At 37.4% G+C, this 23,396-nt stretch overlaps 1 protein-coding gene across 1 annotated transcript in view; it reads right to left on the reverse strand.

Moving 5' to 3' along the window:
• CHRNA4 (cholinergic receptor nicotinic alpha 4 subunit) overlaps nt 1-23,396 on the reverse strand; it is a 1,115,240-nt gene that overhangs the window by 435,745 nt on the left and 656,099 nt on the right. Inside the window, exon 3 of the mRNA XM_044090455.1 lies at nt 14,397-14,441. Coding sequence (XP_043946390.1) covers nt 14,397-14,441 — 45 coding nt within the window. The remainder of the gene's footprint in view (nt 1-14,396; nt 14,442-23,396) is intronic.

A 23,396-nucleotide genomic window follows, 5' to 3' on the forward strand; every position in this document is an offset into this window, starting at 1 on the left:
TCATCATCCTAAATAACTCAGCAATGTTCTTACACACCCTAGCCTTTGTCCCATCATCCTAAATAACTAAGTAACGTTCTTACATGCCTTAGCCTAGTTCCCATCATCCTAAATAACTAAGTAACGTTCTTACATGCCCTAGCCTTGGTCTCATCATCCTAAATAACTAAGTAATGTTCTTACACACCCTAGCCTTGGTCCCATCATCCTAAATAACTAAGTAATGTTCCTTTACAACCTACTTTTGGTACAATCATCCTAAATAACTAAGTAATGTTCTTATATGCCCTAGCCTTGGTCCCATCATCCTAAATAACTAAGTAATGTTCTTACACGCCGTAGCCTTGGTCTCATCATCCTAAATAACAAGTAATGTTCTTACACGCCCTAGCCTTGGTCCCATTATCCTAAATAACTAAGTAATGTTCTTACACGCCCTAGCCTTGGTCCCATCATCCTAAATAACTAAGTAATGTTCTTACACGCCCTAGCCTTGGTCCCATCATCCTAAATAACTAAGTAATGTTCTTACACGCCCTAGCCTTGGTCCTATCATCCTAAATAACTAAGTAACGCTCTTACACGCCCTAGCCTTGGTCCCATCATCCTAAATAACTAAGTAACGCTCTTACACACCCTAGCCTTGGCCTATCATCCTAAATAACTAAGTAACGCTCATACATGCCCTAGCCTTGGTCCCATCATCCTAAATAACTAAGTAACATTCTTACATGCCCTAGCCTTGGTCCCATCATCCTAAATAATTAAGTAACGTTCTAACACACCCTAGCCTTGGTCCCATCATCCTAAATAACTAAGTAATGTTCTTACATGCCCTAGCCTTGGTCCCATCATCCTAAATAACCAAGTAACGTTTTTACATGCCCTAGCCTTGGCCCCATCATCCTAAATAACTAAGTAACATTCTTACATGCCCTAGCCTTAGTCTTGTCATCCTAAATAACTAAGTAATGTTCTTACACACCCTAGCCTTGGTTCCATCATCCTAAATAACTAAGTAATGTTCTTACACGCCCTAGCCTTGGTCCCATCATCCTAAATAACTAAGTAACATTCTTACACTCCATAGCCTTGGTCCCATCATCCTAAATAACTAAGTAACGTTCCTAAACATGCTGGCCTTGGTCCTATCATCCTAAATAACTAAGTAACGCTCTTACATGCCCTAGCCTTGGTCCCATCATCTTAAATAACTATGTAACAATCTTACACACCCTAGCCTTCGTCCCACCATCCTAAATAACTAAGTAACATGCTTTCACACCCTAGCCTTGGTCCCATCATCCTAAATAACTAAGTAACGTTCTTACACGCCCTAGTCTTGGTCTCATCATCCTAAATAACTAAGTAACGTTCTTACATGCCCTAGCCTTGGTCCCATCATCCTAAATAACTAAGTAAAGTTCTTACACGTCATAGCCTTCGTCCCATCGTCCTAAATAGCTAAGTAACATTCTTACATGCCCTAGCCTTGGTCCCATCATCCTAAATAACTAACTAATGTTCTTACTCACCCTAGCCTTACTCTCATAATCCTAAATAACTAAGTAATGTTCTTACACACCCTAGCCTTGGTCCCATCATCCTAAATAACTAAGTAATGTTCTTACATGCCATAGCCTTGGTCATATCATCCTAAATAACTAAGTAACATTCTTAGACGCCCTAGCCTTGGTCCATCATCCTAAATAACTAAGTAACATTCTTACACACCCTAGCCTTGGTCCCATCATCCTAAATAACGAAGTAATGTTCTGACACGCCCTAGCCTTGGTCCCATCATCCTAAATAACTAAGTAATGTTCTTACACACCCTAGCCTTGGTCCCATCATACTAAATAACTAACTAACATTATTACATGCCCTAGCCTTGGTCCCATCATCCTAAATAACTAAGTAACATTCCTACATGCCCTAGCCTTGTTCCCATCGTCTTAAATAACTAAGTAACGTTCTTACACACCCTAGCCTTGGTCCCATCATCCTAAATAACTAAGTAACATTCTTACACGCCCTAGCCTTGGTCCCATCATCCTAAATAACTAAGTAATGAACCTATACAACCTACTCTTGGTCCAATCATCCTAAATAACTAAGTAACATTCTTACACGCCCTAGCCTTCATCCCATCATCCTAAATAACTAATTAATGTTCTTACACACCATAGCCTTGGTCCCATCATCCTAAATAACTAAGTAACATTCTTACATGCCCTAGCCTTGGTCCCATCATCCTAAATGATTAAGTAACATTCTTACATGCCCTAGCCTTGGTCCCATCATCCTAAATAACCAAGTAGCGTTCTTACATGCTCTAGCCTTGGTCCCATCATCCTAAATAACTAAGTAACGTTCTTATATGCCCTAGCCTTGGTCCCGTCATCCTAAATAACTAAGTAATGTTCTTACACACCCTAGCCTTGGTCTCATCATCCTAAATAACTAAGTAACGTTCTTACACACCCTAGCCTTGGTCCCATCATCCTAAATAACTAAGTAATGTTCTTACACGCCCTAGCCTTGGTCGCATCATCCTAAATAACTAAGTAACATTCTTACACACCCTAGCCTTGGTCCCATCATCCTGAATAACTAAGTAACGTTCTTACACACGCTAGCCTTGGTCCTATCATCCTAAATAACTAAGTAACGCTCTTAAATGCCCTAGTCTTGGTCCCATCATCCTAAATAACTAAGTAATGTTCTTACATGCCCTAGCCTTGGTCCCATCATCCTAAATAACTAAGTAACGTTCTTATATGCCCTAGCCTTGGTCCCATCATCCTAAATAACTAAGTAATGTTCTTACATGCCCTAGCCTTGGTCACATCATCTTAAATAACTATGTAACATTCTTACACGCGCTAGCCTTGGTCCCATCATCCTAAAAAACTAAGTAACATGTTTACACACCCTAGCCTTGGTCCCATCATCCTAAATAACTAAGTAATGTTCTTACATGCCCTAGCCTTGGTCTCTTCATCCTAAGTAACTAAGTAATGTTCTTATAAGCCCTAGCCTTGGTCTCATCATCATAAATAACTAAGTAATATTCCTATACAACCTACACTTGGTCCAATCATCCTAAATAACTAAGTAATGTTCTTATACGCCCTGGCCTTGTTCTCATCATCCTAAATAACTAAGTAATGTTCCTATACAACCTACTCTTTGTCCAATCATCCTAAATAACTAAGTAATGTTCTTACATGCCCTAGCCTTGGTCTCATCATCCTAAATAACTAAGTAAGGTTCTTGCATACCCTAGCCTTGGTCCCATCATCCTAAATAACAAAGTAATGTTCTTACACACCCTAGCCTTGGTCCCATCATCCTAAATAACTAAGTAACATTCTTAGATGCCCTAGCCTTGGTCCATCATCCTAAATAACTAAGTAACATTCTTACACACCTTAGCCTTGGTCCCATCATCCTAAATAACGAAGTAATGTTCTGACACGCCCTAGCTTTGGTCCCATCATCCTAAATAACTAAGTAATGTTCTTATACACCCTAGCCTTGGTCTCATCATCCTAAATAACTAAGTAATGTTCTTGTGTATCGTAGCCTTGGTCTCATCATCCTAAATAACTAAGTAATGTTCTTACATACCCTAGCCTTTGTCCCATCATCCTAAATAACTAAGTAATGTTCTTGTGTATCGTAGCCTTGGTCCCATCATCCTAAATAACTAAGTAATGTTCTTACACGCCCTAGCCTTGGTCCCATCATCCTAAATAACTAAGTAATGTTTTTGTGTACACTAGCCTTGGTCCCATCATCCTAAATAACTAAGTAACATTCTTACATGCCCTAGCCTTGGTCCCATCATCCTAAATAACTAAGTAATGTTCTTACACACCCTAGCCTTGGTCCCATCATCCTAAATAACTAAGTAATGTTCCTATACAACCTACTCGTGGTCCAATCATCCTAAATTACTAAGTAATGTTCTTATACACCCTAGCCTTGGTCTCATCATCCTAAATAACTAAGTAATGTTCTTACACGCCCTAGCCTTGGTCCCATCATCCTAAATAACTAAGTAATGCTCTTGCATACCCTAGCCTTGGTCCCATCATCCTAAATAACTAAGTAATGTTCTTGCATACCTAGCCTTGGTCCCATCATCCTAAATAACTAACTAATGTTCTTATACACCATAGCCTTGGTGTCATCATCCTAAATAACTAAGTAATGTTCTTACACGCCCTAGCCTTGGTCCCATCATCCTAAATAACTAAGTAATGTTCTTAGACGCCCTAGCCTTGGTCTCATCATCCTAAATAACTAAGTAATGTTCTTACACGCCCTAGCGTTGGTCCCATCATCCTAAATGACTAAGTAATGTTCTTACACGCCCTAGCCTTGGTCCCATCATCCTAAATAACTAAGTAATGTTCCTACACGCCCTAGCCTTGGTCCCATCATCCTAAATAACTAAGTAATGTTCTTACACGCCCTTGCCTTGGTCCCATCATCCTAAATAACTAAGTAATGTTCTTACATGCCCTAGCCTTGGTCCCATCATCCTAAATAACTAATTAATGTTCTTACACGCCCTAGCCTTGGTCCCATCATCCTAAATAACTAAGTAATGTTCTTACATGCCCCAGCCTTGGCCCTATCATCCTAAATAACTAAGTAACGCTCTTACACGCCCTAGCCTTGGTCCCATCATCCTAAATAACTAAGTAACATTCTTACATGCCCTAGCCTTGTAAATCAGCAACACGTCTATTTGGAGAGTAGGAATAGGAAGATTTCGTCCCACTATTTTTACAATTGCAATTCATTTGGAGTAGTCTACCTGGCTGTCTGCCAGTGTTGCCAAGCGTTCTATGTTGGCAAGACCGAAAGGCAGCTCAGGAGATGTATTTATGAACACTGTTATGATATACAGAAGCAATGTAACACCAATATACTTTATAGGCATACAATTTTATGTGAAGCTGCAGTTTTCATGTTTTTTGTTTTGGAAGCAGTTCCCAAGTGTATAAGGGGAGGACACTGGGCAGCACGCTTATCCCATAGGGAAACGTGCTGGCAGATCCTCTTGGAATCTAACAAACCTCCAGGTTTGAACGACTCTATTTCCATCATGCCTTACCTGAAACTTAAGGCAGATAAATTGTAAGGTGGAAGTTTGTTTATCTGACATAGTTTGGTTTATGTATTCAACAGCAGCATTTTTTAAATAATATATACAATTCATATATGTGTACAATTAAATAGATATATATTTTATTAATTATCATTTTTTATGAATATATATTTTACACGTTACTGACGTTATATATTGACTTTTTGTAATAGTTTATGTATATATATTTTATATTTTTATTAACCAACATCTGTTCTGTAATTTTGCATTATGGGAACATTATTATTAATTCATTCGAATTATTACCATTAGCCTGAATTATTTTATTTGATTGCAAATGTGGGTATTTGTTTTAGTAGCAGTATTTTCTGTACAACTTGTAATTCTTTCATTTTTATTTTTACTTACAGCTTTAAGAGTGCATTGTATACTTAAATAATCATTCAATTAATTAATTAGCTGGTATATAAATTTAGGGGTATGCACTCAGTGTTTTATCTGATGAAGTTGCATTGTCGACGAAAACGTGGTTTTTATATGTGGCGTTAATAAAGCTGTTTTGGATTATCCTGTGGAACCTAGCTGCTTTTGAATTTTCCTTGGAGCTACTGCTTTGGTATTCATCCTTTGAGCAACGTTGTACCTTATTGTGAGGTTGGGCTGTCGTACTCCCTGGTGGTTGTTCCTGGTCTGCTAATTGCTGCATCTTTGGTGGGTTAGTTTTTCAGCTCTTTCTTGGTCCAGTTCTGTATGGAGGCAGGCTCGGGGCATTCCGCTTCTGGTGCTGGTACGGAGGATGGTGTTCAGTTAGTTTCAACTGACACACGCCAACTCACAGGGCAACTTACTCAACTTGTTAATTTGCTCACCCCGTTGGGACAAGGTCTTCAATCCGTTATATCTGAACAACGGGAAATTCTTAAGGTACTTACTATGAGGACCACGGGTGTGTTTGTTCGAGATCGTCCGAATGGACTTGTCCACTCCCCGGAAGCACAAGGCAGTTCAGAATCTACTAACTTTCTCAACACCCCAGCTGTACTTCGGGACATTGCTGAGGGTGTTTTAACTGTTTCTAGTCACAATGAGAATGGTTCTACGGAACCTCCTGCTTCCACTTTCAAGGATTGGGTTAATTTTAAACCGACATTTCAGTTCGTTGAACACAACGTAAACAATCGTGGTGAAATTTCTTCCTTTTCTGACAGCATGTGGTCACTTGAAAACACTTTATACAGGTACAAGACTTTAGAACTTGACAATCTATATTTAAATGAATGCCTTCATAAGCACATTGTCCCTAAAAGTTTACGGGTGCATAAATATCCAAACAACGTTATCAGTGGCAGTGATTTTCATTTAGATTTGATCAAAGCTTTTGATGAATGTGGCTTTGGTATAGTGAAGGCTATCATAAAGAAAAATGACTCTGAAATCAAGGCTTTACAAATGGACATTTTTAAGCTTAATGAAAATGTTACTTCTGATTTGATGTTTACTATTGATGTTGAAATACAAAAATATTATGATTTAAGGAAACATATTGACAAACAATGTGATATTGTATTAAACCGTAAATATAGGAAACTTAACAGGGATCTCAAGGAATATCAGGAGGGTAGGCAGTACCCTAATCCCCCTTTGATTAGGGGTGGCTCTACTTTTATCAGAATGCCCCCAGAGATATCCCTATTGTTAATGAATTTCAGTCCTCTGTTCAAGATCATCCTCCTTGTTCACCACCCTACCATTCTGCTGATGAGGCCAATGATGTTTTACCCAGGAGGTCAGAACACCTCCGCAATCAAACATACAACCAGCCTGTGAACCATTCTTATCTAGGATCCCAACCCCCTCGGCAGGGGGGAGGGGTGCAACCCAGAGGGTGGAGGAGGAACAAGAAACAGGACTGGTAAATTCTGGTCCTATTGCTGTAACCTGTATTGGTGATTACTATATGTATACACTTGATGGGTATCATATATATAACTACAGTGATGTTGCTATATCTGAGACCTGGTTTTCTTTGTTTACAAAAGGTTTCAAATTTGTACCTAGCAGAGGCAGTAATCTTGTGAACACTATTTTAGATGTTAAACTGTTTACACGCAAACTCAACCTAGAGAATTTATTTGGTTCTACCACAATGGGCCCTACTTTATCACTTAAGAAATCTAGTACGTACAATCCCCCTTTGCACCCACAAATTAAGAATTTGGAAAACAGGATTGAGTACAAGATACGTAGTAAATTGGGCAAAGGTAAACATGTTTCTAATCTTAATCAGGAAGAAACTACCCTTTTGACCGACTTGAGCAACAACCCTTTCATCAGGGTTATGGAACCCGATAAGGGTGGTGGCACAGTCATTATGGACCAAATGTTATATGAAGCTAAAATGTACAATCTGTTTCAGGACACTACAAAATATACAACCACCTCTTTAAATGAGGTTAATATTTCATATAAAAAAATTGATCTGGCCATTAAAGATCTCTTAGACCAAGATATTATAGAAATTGATCTTTTTAAATATTTGGACAACCCTAACCCTAAAGTACCTATCATTTTCGGTGTGCCCAAGATTCATAAAAACATACAGGATCCCCCACTTAGACCAATTGTGGCGGCCCAAGGGTCTAAAACTCACAATATTTCGAAATTCCTGGATTGGAAATTGAAGCAGTTGTGGGGGAAACAGGAACATTTATTAAAGGATTCCTGGGAATTCTTACGTTGTATTACTAACGATTTACACAGGTCCAACCTATTGTTTGTTACCATTGATGTGGTAGATCTGTTTTCTGTAATCCCACATGAGACTGGTTTGGCCTGGATGGAAGAGGCTCTCTGGGAATGTGCGGGGGTTACCAATAATGACGTACATTTGATTCTTGAACTATTGGAGCTTGTTTTGGGTAATAATTATATATACTTTTGTGGCGAATATTTCCAACAGATATCAGGTGTATCAATGGGAGCAAATTGTGCCCCCACCTATGCTGACATTATTTTGTCAGTATGGGAGAAAAAGTTTGTTTTTCATAGTGAATTTTCCAAATATTGGATTCACTATTCTAGGTTTTTGGATGAAATCTGTATCTTTTGGACAGGACCCATTCATTGTATAGAAGAGTTTGTATCTTACCTAGATTCTACAACCACATTCCTGAAGTTTACATATAACATATCAACAGATCAAGTTAATTATTTAGATGTTACACTTTCCAAGGAAGCTTGTGGTTTCAGTTCATGTATTTACAGGAAGCCTTCCTTTTCTAATAGTTATCTACATTACAATAGTTCACACCCTAAATTTCAAAAAAGGTCAGTACTTAAGGGTCAGTTTGTTAGAGTTTCACTTATGACATCGGAAGATCTTCAATTTCAGGTTGAGTGTGACAAGTTGAGCTCCCTCTTTTTAGATAGCGGATATCCCATTACCTTGATTAATACAGTCAGGGAAGAGGTAAAGCTAGCTAGGGGTACTAGATTTTGTCCCATTTTAGGGAAGAGCCGCACAAACAACCAAATTGGTTCCACCCACAGTCATTCCATTTCACTTGGTTTGAATCAAGTGTTCGTTACAGAATACAGTGAGGATGTGGGACATATTAGGCAAATCATTCAAAAGGAATTGAACTCATTTCAGGATTTCACAGATTTGAATAACCTAAAAGGTACAACATGTAAATTTGTATATAAGAGAGGTTTTAACATTAAGCGAGTTTTGGAACAAAATATTAGCCATGGACCCTCTAACAACCAAAGGAAAGGTACATTTTGTTGTGGACGGTGTTCTCAGTGTAAATATGTTGTAAATCAGGAACACGTGTATTTGGAGAGTAGGAATAGGAAGAATTCGTCCCACTATTTTTACAATTGCAATTCATTTGGAGTAGTCTACCTGGCTGTCTGCCGGTGTTGCCAAGCGTTCTATGTTGGCAAGACCGAAAGACAGCTCAGAAGACGTATTTATGAACACTGTTATGATATACAGAAGCAATGTAACACCAATGCACTTTATAGGCATACAATTTTATGTGAAGCTGCAGTTTTCATGTTTTTTGTTTTGGAAGCAGTTCCCAAGTGTATAAGGGGAGGACACTGGGCAGCACGCTTATCCCATAGGGAAACGTGCTGGCAGATCCTCTTGGAATCTAACAAACCTCCAGGTTTGAACGACTCTATTTCCATCATGCCTTACCTGAAACTTAAGGCAGATAAATTGTAAGGTGGAAGTTTGTTTATCTGACATAGTTTGGTTTATGTATTCAACAGCAGCATTTTTAAAATAATATATACAATTCATATATGTGTACAATTAAATAGATATATATTTTATTAATTATCATTTTTTATGAATATATATTTTACACTTTACTGACGTTATATACTGACTTTTTGTAATAGTTTATGTATATATATTTTATATTTTTATTAACCAACATCTGTTCTGTAATTTTGCATTATGGGAACATTATTATTAATTCATTCGAATTATTACCATTAGCCTGAATTATTTTATTTGATTGCAAATGTGGGTATTTGTTTTAGTAGCAGTATTTTCGGTACAACTTGTAATTCTTTCATTTTTATTTTTACTTACAGCTTAAGAGTGCATTGTATACTTAAATAATCATTCAATTAATTAATTAACTGGTATATAAATTTAGGGGTATGCACTCAGTGTTTTATCTGATGAAGTTGCATTGTCGACGAAAACGTGGTTTTTATATGTGGCGTTAATAAAGCTGTTTTGGATTATCCTGTGGAACCTAGCTGCTTTTGAATTTTCCTTGGAGCTACTTCTTTGGTATTCATCCTTTGAGCAACGTTGTACCTTATTGTGAGGTTGGGCTGTCGTACTCCCTGGTGGTTGTTCCTGGTCTGCTAATTGCTGCATCTTTGGTGGGTTAGTTTTTCAGCTCTTTCTTGGTCCAGTTAAGTAATGTTCTTGTACGCCCTACCCTTAGTCCCATCATCCTAAATAACTAAGTAACGTTCTTCTGTACTGTAGCCTTGGTCCCATCATCCTAAATAACTAAGTAACGTTCTTATACGCCCTAGCCTTGGTCACATCATCCTAAATAACAAAGTAATGTTCTTGTGTACTGCAGCCTTGGTCCCATCATCCTAAATAACTAAGTAATGTTCTTACACACCCTAGCCTTGGTCTCATCATACTAAATAACTAAGTAACATTCTTATACGCCCTAGCCTTGGTCTCATCATCATAAATAACTAAGTAACGTTCTTATACGCCCTAGCCTTGGTCTCATCATCCTAAATAACTAAGTAATGTTCTTATACACCATAGCCTTGGTCTCATCATCCTAAATAACTAAGTAAGGTTCTTGTGTATCGTAGCCTTGGTCCCATCATCCTACATAACTAAGTAAGGTTCTTGCATACCCTAGCCTTGGTCCCATCATCCTAAATAAGTAAGTAATGTTCTTACATGCCCTAGCCTTGGTCCCATCATCCTAAATAACTAAGTAATGTTCTTATACAACCTAGCCTTGGTCTCTTCATCCTAAGTAACTAAGTAATGTTCTTATAAGCCCTAGCCTTGGTCTCATCATCATAAATAACTAAGCAATATTCCTATACAACCTACCCTTGGTCCAATCATCCCAAATAACTAAGTAATGTTCTTATAAGCCCTGGCCTTATTCTCATCATCCTAAATAACTAAGTAATGTTCCTATACAACCTACTCTTTGTCCAATCATCCTAAATAACTAAGTAATGTTCTTACATGCCCTAGCCTTGGTCCCATCATCCTAAATAACTAAGTAATGTTCTTATACACCATAGCCTTGGTCTCATCATCCTAAATAACTAAGTAATGTTCTTGTGTATCGTAGCCTTGGTCTCATCATCCTAAATAACTAAGTAATGTTCTTATACTCCCTAGCCTTATTCTCATCATCCTAAATAACTAAGTAATGTTCTTGTGTATCGTAGCCTTGGTCCCATCATCCTAAATAACTAAGTAATGTTCTTGCGTACCCTAGCCTTGGTCCCATCATCCTAAATAACTAAGTAACGTTCTTACATGCCCTAGCCTTGGTCCCATCATCCTAAATAACTAAGTAATGTTCTTATACGCCCTAGCCTTGGTCCCATCATCGTAAATATCTAAGTAATGTTCCTATACAACCTACTCGTGGTCCAATCATCCTAAATAAATAAGTAATGTTCTTATACACCCTAGCCTTGGTCCCATCATCCTAAATAACTAAGTAACGTTCTTACACGCCCTAGCCTTGGTCTCATCATCCTAAATAACTAAATAATGTTCTTACACGCCCTAGCCTTGGTCCCATCATCCTAAATAACTAAGTAATGTTCTTGCGTACCCTAGCCTTGGTCTCATCATCCTAAATAACTAAGTAACGTTCTTACACACCCTAGCCTTGGTCCCATCATCCTAAATAACTAAGTAACATTCTTACACGCCCTAGCCTTGGTCCCATCATCCTAAATAACTAAGTAATGTTCTTGCGTACCCTAGCCTTGGTCTCATCATCCTAAATAACTAAGTAATGTTCTTACATGCCCTATCCTTGGTCCCATCATCGTAAATAACTAAGTAATGTTCTTATACACCCTAGCCTTGGTCGTATCATCCTAAATAACTAAGTAATGTTCTTACACGCCCTAGCCTTGGTCCCATCATCCTAAATAACTAAGTAATGTTCTTACACGCCCTAGCCTTGGTCCTATCATCCTAAATAACTAAGTAACGCTCTTACATGCCCTAGCCTTGGTCTCATCATCCTAAATAACTAAGTAATGTTCTCGCACACCCTAGCCTTGGTCCCATCATCCTAAATAACTAAGTAATGTTCTTACACACCCTAGCCTTGGTCCCATCATCCTAAATAACTAAGTAACATTCTTACATGCCCTAGCCTTGGTCCCATCTTCCTAAATAACTAAGTAATGTTCTTATATGGCCTAGCCTTGGTCCCATCATCCTAAATAACTAAGTAATGTTCTCGCACACCCTAGCCTTGGTCCCATCATCCTAAATAACTAAGTAACGTTCTTACACACCCTAGCCTTGGTCCCATCATCCTAAATAACTAAGTAACATTCTTACATGCCCTAGCCTTGGTCCCATCATCCTAAATAACTAAGTAATGTTCTTATATGCCCTAGCCTTGGTATCATCATCCTAAATAACTAAGTAATGTTCTTATACACCCTAGCTTTGGTCTCATCATCCTAAATAACTAAGTAAGGTTCTTGTGTATCGTAGCCTTGGTCCCATCATCCTAAATAACTAAGTAATGTTCTTGCGTACCATAGCCTTGGTCCCATCATCCTAAATAACTAAGTAATGTTCTTACACATCCTAGCCTTGGTCCCATCATCCTAAATAACTAAGTAATGTTCTTATACGCCCTAACCTTGATCCCATCATCCTAAATAACTAAGTAATGTTCCTATACAACCTACTCTTGGTCACATCATCCTAAATAACTAAGTAATGTTCTTACACATCCTAGCCTTGGTCCCGTCATCTTAAATAACTAAGTAATGTTCTTACACACCCTAGCCTTGGTCCCATTATCCTAAATAACTAAGTAATGTTCTTATACGCCCTAGCCTTGGTCTCATCATGCTAAATAACTAAGTAATGTTCTTATACACCCTAGCCATGGTCTCATCATCCTAAATAACTAAGTAATGTTCTTCGGTATCGTAGCCTTGGTCCCATCATCCTAAATAACTAAGTAACATTCTTACATGCCCTAGTCTTGGTCCCATCATCCTAAATAACTAAGTAACGCTCTTATACACCCTAGCCTTGGTCCCATCATCCTAAATAACTAAGTAACGTTCTTACATGCCCTAGCCTTGGCCCCATCATCCTAAATAACTAAGTAATGCTCTTATACACCCTAGCCTTGGTCTCTTCATCCTAAGTAACTAAGTAATGTTCTTATATGCCCTGGCCTTGTTCTCATCATCCTAAATAATGTAGATATAAAACACAAGTGAACCAGAACAAAACGGCTGCTGCAGTCACACTTTCCAAAAAATAATCACCAGTCCAAAGTTAAAAGGAGAACTTCTTCTTTATTCCACAGAACGAAAAATAACGAAATGAGCGCTTTCACGTATGCACCATACGCTTCATCAAATTTCACTATACATTAAAGCAGCTCAGTTTATATAGTATTATTAATCTTTCAATTAATGCAATTACTTTGCTAATTAATGACACTCCTATCTTTCCCTGAATAGTATAGCTGATTCTTAAAGCCATATTGAATGCATTCTGATTCAGTATACCAGTTTTTAACTATTCATTTTCATCACATCTAAAGATTTTTTATATATATATATATATACAGAATACAATTCATATATAGATGTAAGCCCAGATGCAGTGTCATACTTAATACAGCTAAGTAAAATAAACTTAAATAAAATAAAATACTAACATAGAACAACTGAAAAAAATATAAAATAAGATAAGAAGGAAATAAAACAATTTAACAAAAGTAGCATATCAATTGATCTTATTGAATTTCCTTTCATGGAAAAACCACATACCAAGCCGGTAACCTCTACTTTCTGACATTTTGACATTTCTTACTTTATATCTTATGTATTGTATATAGCAAGCATCTATATATTAGCCCATATATAAATGAATGAATAGGTAAATAAATAGATAAATAAATAAATAAATAAATATATAAATATATATAGCTGTATACATAAACAAATATATTGTTTTGTTAAAGTGCTTAGTGCTATATATCATTTCTTATAATTATTGCAAACAAGCCCTTCAAATGATATATATAAAAATGTAACATTCTTGTGTATTGTAGCCTTGGTGTCATCATCCTAAATAACTAAGTAACGTTCTTGCGTACCCTAGCCTTGGTCGCATCATCCTAAATAACTGATTAATGTTCTTACACACCCTAGCCTTGGTCTCATCATCCTAAATAACTAAGTAACGTTCTTGCATACCCTAGCCTTGGTCCCATCATCCTAAATAACTAAGTGATGTTCTTACATACCCTAGCCTTGGTCACATTATCCTAAATAACTAAGTAATGTTTTTGCATACTCATCATCCAGCATGCATGCAGCTTCTCACTTCATCAAGGCAGGATTCCTTCTCATGTTTTTGTGGTCACTCCTAGAAAATGGACACCCGATCTCCATGGATATAACAGGTCACTTAAGGAAATTAAAATGTATTAGCCACATAAAGGTAAGAAAAGGTTGTACTGACCTGTTTAACCCAAACATTTGTTGTCATCATCTGATTCTTTTCATCCTGAAAGAAAAAGGAAGTACAAACACAGGTAAGTATTTTGCCATCATTGGGGGAGGGATGACACATGATAACTCATGGAAACACCAAATACAGTATCACTTCAAAACAGTTCTCTAAATTATTTTGTGCTTTTGATGTTCACCTGTAGCTTTAAAGTACCAGTTTAAACTTTGTGGATGTCCAGAAAAAAACAAACTGGCACAGCGTCTTGGAGGCTGACAATGATGATTAATTTTGTGCAAGTTTCTCTTATTTTGTGCTGCAGTCATAACCTGCTTCACAGTTGCATTTTGCATTTAAAATGGGCTGTAACAGCTTTTTTCTTCTGTAGTTTACAACATCAAATTAGGTTACAGTACCAAACAAACACCAGTTCAGAACTGCATTTCATTGCAGTGACAGAAAGCACTACATGACAATATGGCTTCTGCTTCATCATTTATTTTCTATATTTTTGAGCACTAAGTCCCTATATGACCTTTCCTTCATGATTTAAGAATAAAATATATTCCTATTATCTTACTAGTGACTTACTAGTGACTTCTAGTGGCTTAATTGTGATTTATAGTGACTTACTAATGACTTGCTTCTGCCTATTAGCACTTAGTATATAAAACTCCACACCTTCATGGCTCATTGTCTTATTGAAATACTGCTGAACTACAAAATGTGTACATAAACAAAAAACATGCACTTGGCACTGCAAATTTAAGGCTGCATTTGAGGTGTTTCATTGTTCTGAGGAAATGGTGGATACCTGTTGTTGCAAATATACTTTCTTATAGCAAACACACAGTGTTCATTTGGATCACAGAAACAAAACCACAACCTGTGTTAAAAAAGTTCCAACTACTATGTCCTTACAGAGTTCTAAGAAGAAGTCACATTACAATTTATTGCTTGAATCACTGACCACTGCAAAAATATAAGGACGCATTCTTCAAACAGAACAATGGCTAGGACCCAGCCTTGATGGAGTTGCTGCATATCCATAAGACAAACTCCACTTACGCAACAAGCACTCAAGGCCTTAACCTGGTCTGCAACATTAATAGAACTTGTTGGCGGGATAGATTTGTGTCCCAAAGACTCCCCCCGTCTATGGAATAGGTTCCTTCTCCATATCAAGCAGAGTACCTCTCTAACCCTCTTTAAGAGAAACCTGGACGACTGGATGGGAAACAAAAAATATACCTCTGGGATCCTACCTGTGTCTCTGCTGGACAGGGGAAACAGGTGCTGACTTTGAGGGAACATGGGTGAAATTCTTGGCTAGGCTTATAATGGCCTCTGGGCCAATAGCAAAGCATCATCCTATGAACCTACAAATACCAGTTATTATTAATTTGGACCAAAACCATAAGCATAGGTATCCTAGGATCACCATTTTGTGAAATCTGCCTCTAAAAGGGGATTTAAATAAGGAATACACTCCTCCCCCAACAAAATCAATCAAGTAATCAGGCAAACCTGGGAATGGAAAGACAGCACATAAAAACCTCCCTGAACTTAGATCTGAAAAAGGAGTCCAAGGACCAGCCCATTTACTAAGTTAAAAATTGTGCTTAAAATATTAATTTAAAATTAATAAATTGTGAAGATGCGCTTCCTCTGTTTATGCTGGTTTGTTTCTGTATACTGCATACCCATGGGGGGAGAAATGTTGTTCGAAAATATCAGTCAGTTTCAACTCTTTCTATGGCTTAGGGATACATCAGTCAAAAAAACTGATCTGGAGGAATGGAGTTTAATTCCTAGTTGAAGCCTCAGCTCCTTAAATACTGTGTGCCCGGAATTTGATCAGGGTCTTTATTTCCAAAAAGCTTGTAATTAATATAACAGTTTAAAGTAGTTTGGTTTCAGAGAGTATATTGAGCTCTCTCTCTTTTCCTGAAAACTTTATATAAATATCAAAATATGTCGCTTTCTGCTTATCTAAAGAAAATATTGTTCCATTCAAAGAAGTACTTCAGTATTCTGAAAATTAGCTGCTTTGAAAACTAGAACACTAGATGAGACTGAATTATGAAATGAAAGTATGTTTAAAATAAAAGAGCAAGTAATAATATAAATGGGAGTCTTGTGTGTTTCTTTATATTATGGTCTGTTCATTTTCTTTGATAAGAAAACATTAGCTATGGACTGCATTGGCCACCTGTTTGATAAATTTAGCTAATTTGTCTCAACTTCTGATGTTGTCTTTGTAAATATGTTGAGAGTGATTCTAAGTTAAGGACATAACTGTCTATTACAGACATATCTTGTTGCCAATAATTATATACAAAAAATGTCAACATTTTAAATACAGGTTTCTTTCTCAGTTTTATTTCACTGTGTCTGCATTTCAGAATTAAAAGACAGAACCAGAGTTATTATTATACCACTATAAGGACAGATTTAAGTGTTTATACTCCGAAGACCATATCATCTGCACATACTACGATGTTTGAGTTGTCCGTCAGAATGGACAGCACTGTGGAAGAGTAGTTACCACTGCCCATTGCTACCTTACAGTATTTGGTTGTTCAGTGCTGTGTCTGCATGGATGTTTACTGGGGGTTCTCAGTTTCAGCCCACATTTAGAAGATATATTTCAGGTAAACTGGGAATTCTCTAAAAGGTGTGTGTGTGTGTGTGTGTGTGTGTGTGTGTGTGTGTGTGTGTGTGTGTGTGTGTGTGCGCGTGTGTACACATGCATGTGTGTGTGTTTGTGTGTGTGAAGGCACATGCATGTAAGTATGTGTGTGCGACTGTGTGTGTGTGTGTGTGTGTGTGTGTGTGTGTGTGTGTGTGCATGTGTGTGTGCGCATGTGCGTGTCTGCATGTGTGCGGTGTGTGTGTGTGTATGTGCATGTGTGTGCCCACATGCATATGTCTGTGTGTGTGTGTGTATGTGTGTGTGTGTGTGTGTGTGTGTGTGTGTGTGTGTGTGTGTGTGTGAGGGCACATGCATGTAAGTATGTGTGTGTGTGTGTGTGTGTGTTTATTCAATGTATTCTGCAATCATTAAATTTTTTTTTAATTTCAGTGTTTAGTAATCTTTCTTAAAAATAACCTTCAGTAATCGCATGTTTCATTGTGTTTATTACTTGTTCTAATATGTAGCTATAGGAATATTGTACGCCCTGGGGCGAGAGGTTAATCAGAGTACACCAGCTTCCTCCTCCTTCTGCCACCTAAAACACGCTGGTTAATTGGCTATAACAAAGTGTCCATAAAAATAAGGCCAGGTTGATAAATGTTATTATTTTTCTGGCACTGGGGAGGTTTAATTAGCCTGAATAGTACTTAAAAACTCCCTATTGCATACTCCTGGAGGGCCCTTACCTGTTTAAGTAAAAGTAATTATACCTGAATTGACTTATTTTCATTCATGCATTGAACAGTTTCAGGATCCAGTGTGATTTGTGAAAAGTGACTGCCCATTTCATAACACCTTCTTAATCTGGAAATTTATGAAAAGAATTAAGGTTTCAAACTGCTATCATGCTTCATGATGTCATCCTGGGATTGATTCCCTCAAACTGCCTTTACCCGCTGTTTAACTCTGAACAAGTTACTAAACAGAGTTCCCATCATGTGGCTGAGGACTGTAACAGTGGCAATCTAAGTACGCTTATGGGAAAATAAATAATAACTCCAATATTGCTGCATCTTGGAGTATTCTTCCTTCTCCAAGGTACATCAGTCTGCAGCCCCCCAATCACATTTAGTGTGTTTGAAGGGGGGGTTGCCCTTGGCAAAAAGTGCTTTAAATGCAAAATAGCTGGTGTCAAAGTTCAGTGTGACTTCTGTTAAATCACATATACATGTTTAATGTTTTGGGACTTGCATTACTGAGTCTTGGGGTTCTGACAGAAGTCAACTTAAGCCAACAGTACTCTTGGGCCTCATTCCATTTGTACAACCCAATAAACAAAATGCATAAAGAAAGTATTAATGTCTTTGTAAATCTAAGCATATGTTCAGGGTCATTACATCAATAAGTGCTATAGGTCCTTTTTTACATCTTATCCTATATACTTTAAGGATATGCATGCTTTAAAAATTAATTTTGTTAAAACACAATGGTTACAAATTCAGAAGCAGTTTAATTCAGTCATCCAAGCTTTAACTCACATACACATAAGTCAACGTTAGTCTTCTTTATTTGCATTATCAAAACAAAAGAATAAAAAGTGTGCGTGTGTTTTATTTCAAACTGTTGGTATTAAAATTCTTAAGTAACCTGCCATGTTACATTATGGAGTATAAAGAATTTCTTACCTAAAAATTGTGGGTGGCTTGATATTCTTAGGAGTTTGTCAGCACAGGGTAAATGATACTTTTTGTGATTAGTGGAAACTAGCTGGCAAGAGTTATTCAAAGGAACAGAGCATTAATGTTGTTCTTTTCAGAGGGATATCTCATTACTCGTCTACATTTTGAGCAATCATAAAAGGCTGCCTTATGGTCTGTTTTGCTAGCAAATATTGTACTTATATATTTTAGGATTCCCTCCTATGATAGGTTAGGATCTTAAGCTAATGTAGAAAAATAATCATTATAATTCTGAGATTCATTTTCTATACAGTAGAACTCCTGCATGTCTTTTTTATTTAAAAGCATGTCAGAATTTTAAATGTTTACCATTTCAATATGTGAGATGTTCTTATATTCCCGATACATATTTGGATGATCAGAACTAAAAAAAAAAAATACAAATAACAGAATAAATATTAATAATAAGTAGTTTGTTCTGGCTTAACACTAGCAAAGCATGGCATAGTCTCATGAAGAATAGAAACAAACCAGCTTTTCTGACTAACTCTGAATGGATAATAAAAGGAAAGTGTGAGGAAAAAAAATACAGTACTTTTCCTTTATCCGGGCAACAGATGTAATGATCGGTTGGAATGTTACCACGCTGTCACGTCTGAAAATATTTAGAAGATGCATTGTGATGCAACTTTTTCTTCACTTTTTTACTGAATTAAATACATGAAAATTGTCCGTAATGGGGAGCATTGGTCCATCATTATTTTGACTTTGTCTCTGCTTGTGGAGGACAGAAGTTTATTGCTTCATAGAACTGTTCGCCAAACGTATACAAATGACGGTAAAATACTGTTTTCATGTAATGATGAAACAAAGATGCTCCAGGTACAGCAGCTTCAGGGCTATGGCAATACAAGAAGGGTGACAGGTACGTTACTTACTGTGACTCCTGGCACAGTGCAGTAGAGCTGCTTTTTTGGTCTAACGAATGAAGAACAGTGGGGGAATTTCACCTGACAAGGCACAAACTGAACTGTGAAATCATGATAAATGTCATTTCTCTTATGAATAAATCTGCTGAAGTTTGCATCACCCTTGCTCTGTAGCAATACTTGTGTAGTTTTTAAACGTTTAAGTGGGTTGACTGACTGCAAAAGCTACACTATCTGTGTTACAGTCTTAAAATATCTGTGTATTAAGTTGGACTTTTCCGCAGGTTTGGATGACAGTTTACAACTGTTGCCTTCACGGGTTACCTTTTTCTTGCTAACTGTTGCTGCCTTGTTGTTTGTCTGCTCCTACATCCGCAGCAGCAGTGTCATCATTGCGACAGCGGGCTAACATTCCACCTGCTCATTACATCTGTTGCCCCGATAATGGAAAAGTACCCAACTATATAGTGAAAATCATAATACAGAATGCAAAATCCTGAAAGTTCAAAATGCTGAAAGATTACAACTCAGAATTTCTACTAACAGCAGACATGTATTACCTACCTACATTGTGCTGGTACACAATCTGCCAACAAATATCATTCCCATAGTACTGACTTGTTGAAACTGGAAACAAGCTATAACTTGAGTCCAAGGGGGGGAGGGCAAATCCAGCTGTACAGACATGTAGGGTGGTACATATTCAGAATTATAACTATCAGCATATTAATTTTCATTAAATCCCTTATTTCCATTTTTAAATATTTTATATAAGGAGCAGAGAAGAAAGCATCAAAGTAATGTTATGGTCATAAAGTCCTTGCACAATTGTGCTTGTGGTATGTAACTGTCACCTAAAGATCTCCACATGCAGCATGTGGTTTGTGTAGACCTGACCATAGCATGCACAAATGTAAAAAGTACGCCAGGTTCAAACAAGCAACAAATCTTGGTCTAAGACTCTGAATTTCTATTTAACTCTGAAAATGTTAAAACTGCTTGAGAAAAAAATCAACAGGGAGTATTTTTTCACAGTTAAATGCTGTAGAAAATTCAATATATATATATATATATATATATATATATATATATATATATATATTAAAAATGGCTAAAAACAAATTCAAGAAAACTAGAAAACTCTATGTCTTTAGATTCTGACATAAAACATCCTACTTCTGAAATTTGTACAATGCTTAATGGACCTCCCAACATCAAGCAAAGGGATACAAATCTACCCAAAAGTAGTATCTGCTCAGCTCTCACTAATGACAGTGATTCCACAATTCATAATGCATTAGGCACTTCTATTCGTCCATTTATAATGCCTTCCTGTGATTCAGTGGGCATCTATAATATTGCATGTCAAAGAGATGGAGGGAACTTGAATGTCTCATAATGGACCATCCTCCTGTGGCTGTAACTAAGGAGGCTTCCCCTAATATTCGACTAGTGTCCAGCTCTCCTGTATTATCCTACCCATTGTCTGTCCATACACATCTGGCTTGAAATCTCTTTTCTGATAATTCCAGACAATGACCAATGTCAGTCACCAGTGAAGAGTTCTTCATATCCAATTTTGTGATCATTGAATGTGAACCTTTGTTTGTACCTATAAAAGTCCATATGTAGTAAAGAAAAAAAGAAAAAGGACCTAATAATCTCTCTTTCCCCAAAGGCAAGGGATCGTTTTGCACATCCCATTTATGCTCACCTTAGCTTTTCAATTTAGATGAGAAGGAGCATTTCTCCTGATCACTTGGCCATCTGATCGCCATTCCAAGTTAGTACCTCTCCTGAAACTATTAACACTTTGAGAGGGCTGTTCAGATGGTCAGTCCTAAAGGTAGTTTACACTAATGGATTTTACACACAGTTGTTAGAACAGCCAGAATCTAAGCTCAGCATTCTGCTTATGCGTGGCACTTTACACGATGTTATAAAGTATAACAGCTTACAGTGTTATAAGCGTGCACATGCTCACATGGTCGCCAGGTCTGCACATTTAACATGTAGTCATGGCAACAGTAGAATAGGTCTGTACATTAACATTTACTTTTCCTGATGCTGATGTATAAAGAAATACAGGAACAGTGTAATCAGCTGTCAATATGCAGAGTACTTAGACATACCTAACAAGGCATTTGATGTAATCTCTATCACTAAATTGTGTACTGTACCCTACATGGCTTAGTTGTGTGCAAGGCAGCATTGTTCTGTGGTAGTTGGTCAACACTGTAAGTACAAACCGTGAAATGAATTTATTCAAAGACGTGTGGAACAGGTAACATATATCATCAGAGTACAGTACAGTGCCCTGTGGACTCTAGTTTTGGATATGCATATGCCACTAAGACTACTGTTAAGGTTCCGCTCATGTCAGCTCTGTACCACAGTGGCTTCCCAATGGCCATAATGCCCTGAGCTTAGGGAATAGAGTTATCCCTTAGTTTCAAATACGCAGCTGTCATGCATTTATAAAGGCAAAATATACACAGCAATATATATATATATATATATATATATATATATATATATATATATATATATATGATGGCTCTTACAACATTGCTTCAAACCTGATTGCTGTATATCTACATCTTCCTGGGGCCAGATGTTAATTACTGTAATTTAGTGTACAAGTGTATAAGGTAGGGAGAGTCAGCACTTACTGCCACTGTGACCACTGCTGTCCATATCTCCACATCTTTATAATGTTCACCACATTTGTTGTGGCCACTGTTGTCCATATCTCTGCATCTTCACAGTGTCCATCACATTTGTTGTGACCACTGCTGTCCATATCTCTGCATGTTCACAATGTCCATCACATTTGTTGTGACCACTGCTGTCCATATCTCTGCATGTTCACAATGTCCATCACATTTGTTGTGACCACTGCTGTCCATATCTCTGCATCTTCACAATGTTCATCACATTTTGTTGTTTACCTCCTTGGGATACTATGATCTCCAACTGGGGGGGGGGGGGTTGGCCTTGACAAGAATCACATATATCCAAATACCTAACTACGCAACCATAAATGTTCATCACAAGGTGTTTGTCCCTCATCCTGTCTATCACTCTTAAGTGGTGAAAGCTGGGAATGCATGCCTTCACTTGAAATTTCCTCTGTGGAATGTTTAAGTATATAGCATTACATGCACAACACTATCCCCTTATCCTTTGACTATATGCATAGCCCTGCGGTCAGTGCATGGATCAGAACACTGTATGTTACACAGAGGTTGCAAGGTATGCAGGCACATCATGACAGATGAGGAGTTGCATTGCACTAAACTTCATGCAGGTCCACATACAGTCCTGAATGGATGCAAATGCAGACCACCATGCTCTATTCACAGTGACCGTCTGCTGATATCTTCTCTGAACTGCACAGTGGAAGGATGGTTGGGTGTTATGGTTTGGGAGGAAAACTCTTTTTGTATACAGCAATCTTCTCTGAATACCACCATCCTTGAAACTTCAGAATTTTATAACCGCTTACATTCTCACTTTACTTTACAACTTAAGACTGTTATATACTATAATTCCAGTACCTTTTACCTGTGTTAGTTGCTTAAACTATCCAACATAACTTGAGGACAAAACTTAATTTAAACTTAGAAAACCTAGGTTTTTAATGCCAAGCCATGATAGTTTATGTATTTCAGTATTAAAACTGGACTGTCTCTGAAAGCATCATTTTTAAAAATGAGCATATTAGTTTCTGATTTTAGATTTTTTTACATTTATGAATATTTCG

The sequence above is a fragment of the Protopterus annectens genome, chromosome 12.part0 (genome assembly GCF_019279795.1).
Source record: "Protopterus annectens isolate FY-2018-M chromosome 12.part0, PAN1.0, whole genome shotgun sequence".
NCBI lineage: Eukaryota > Metazoa > Chordata > Ceratodontiformes > Protopteridae > Protopterus > Protopterus annectens.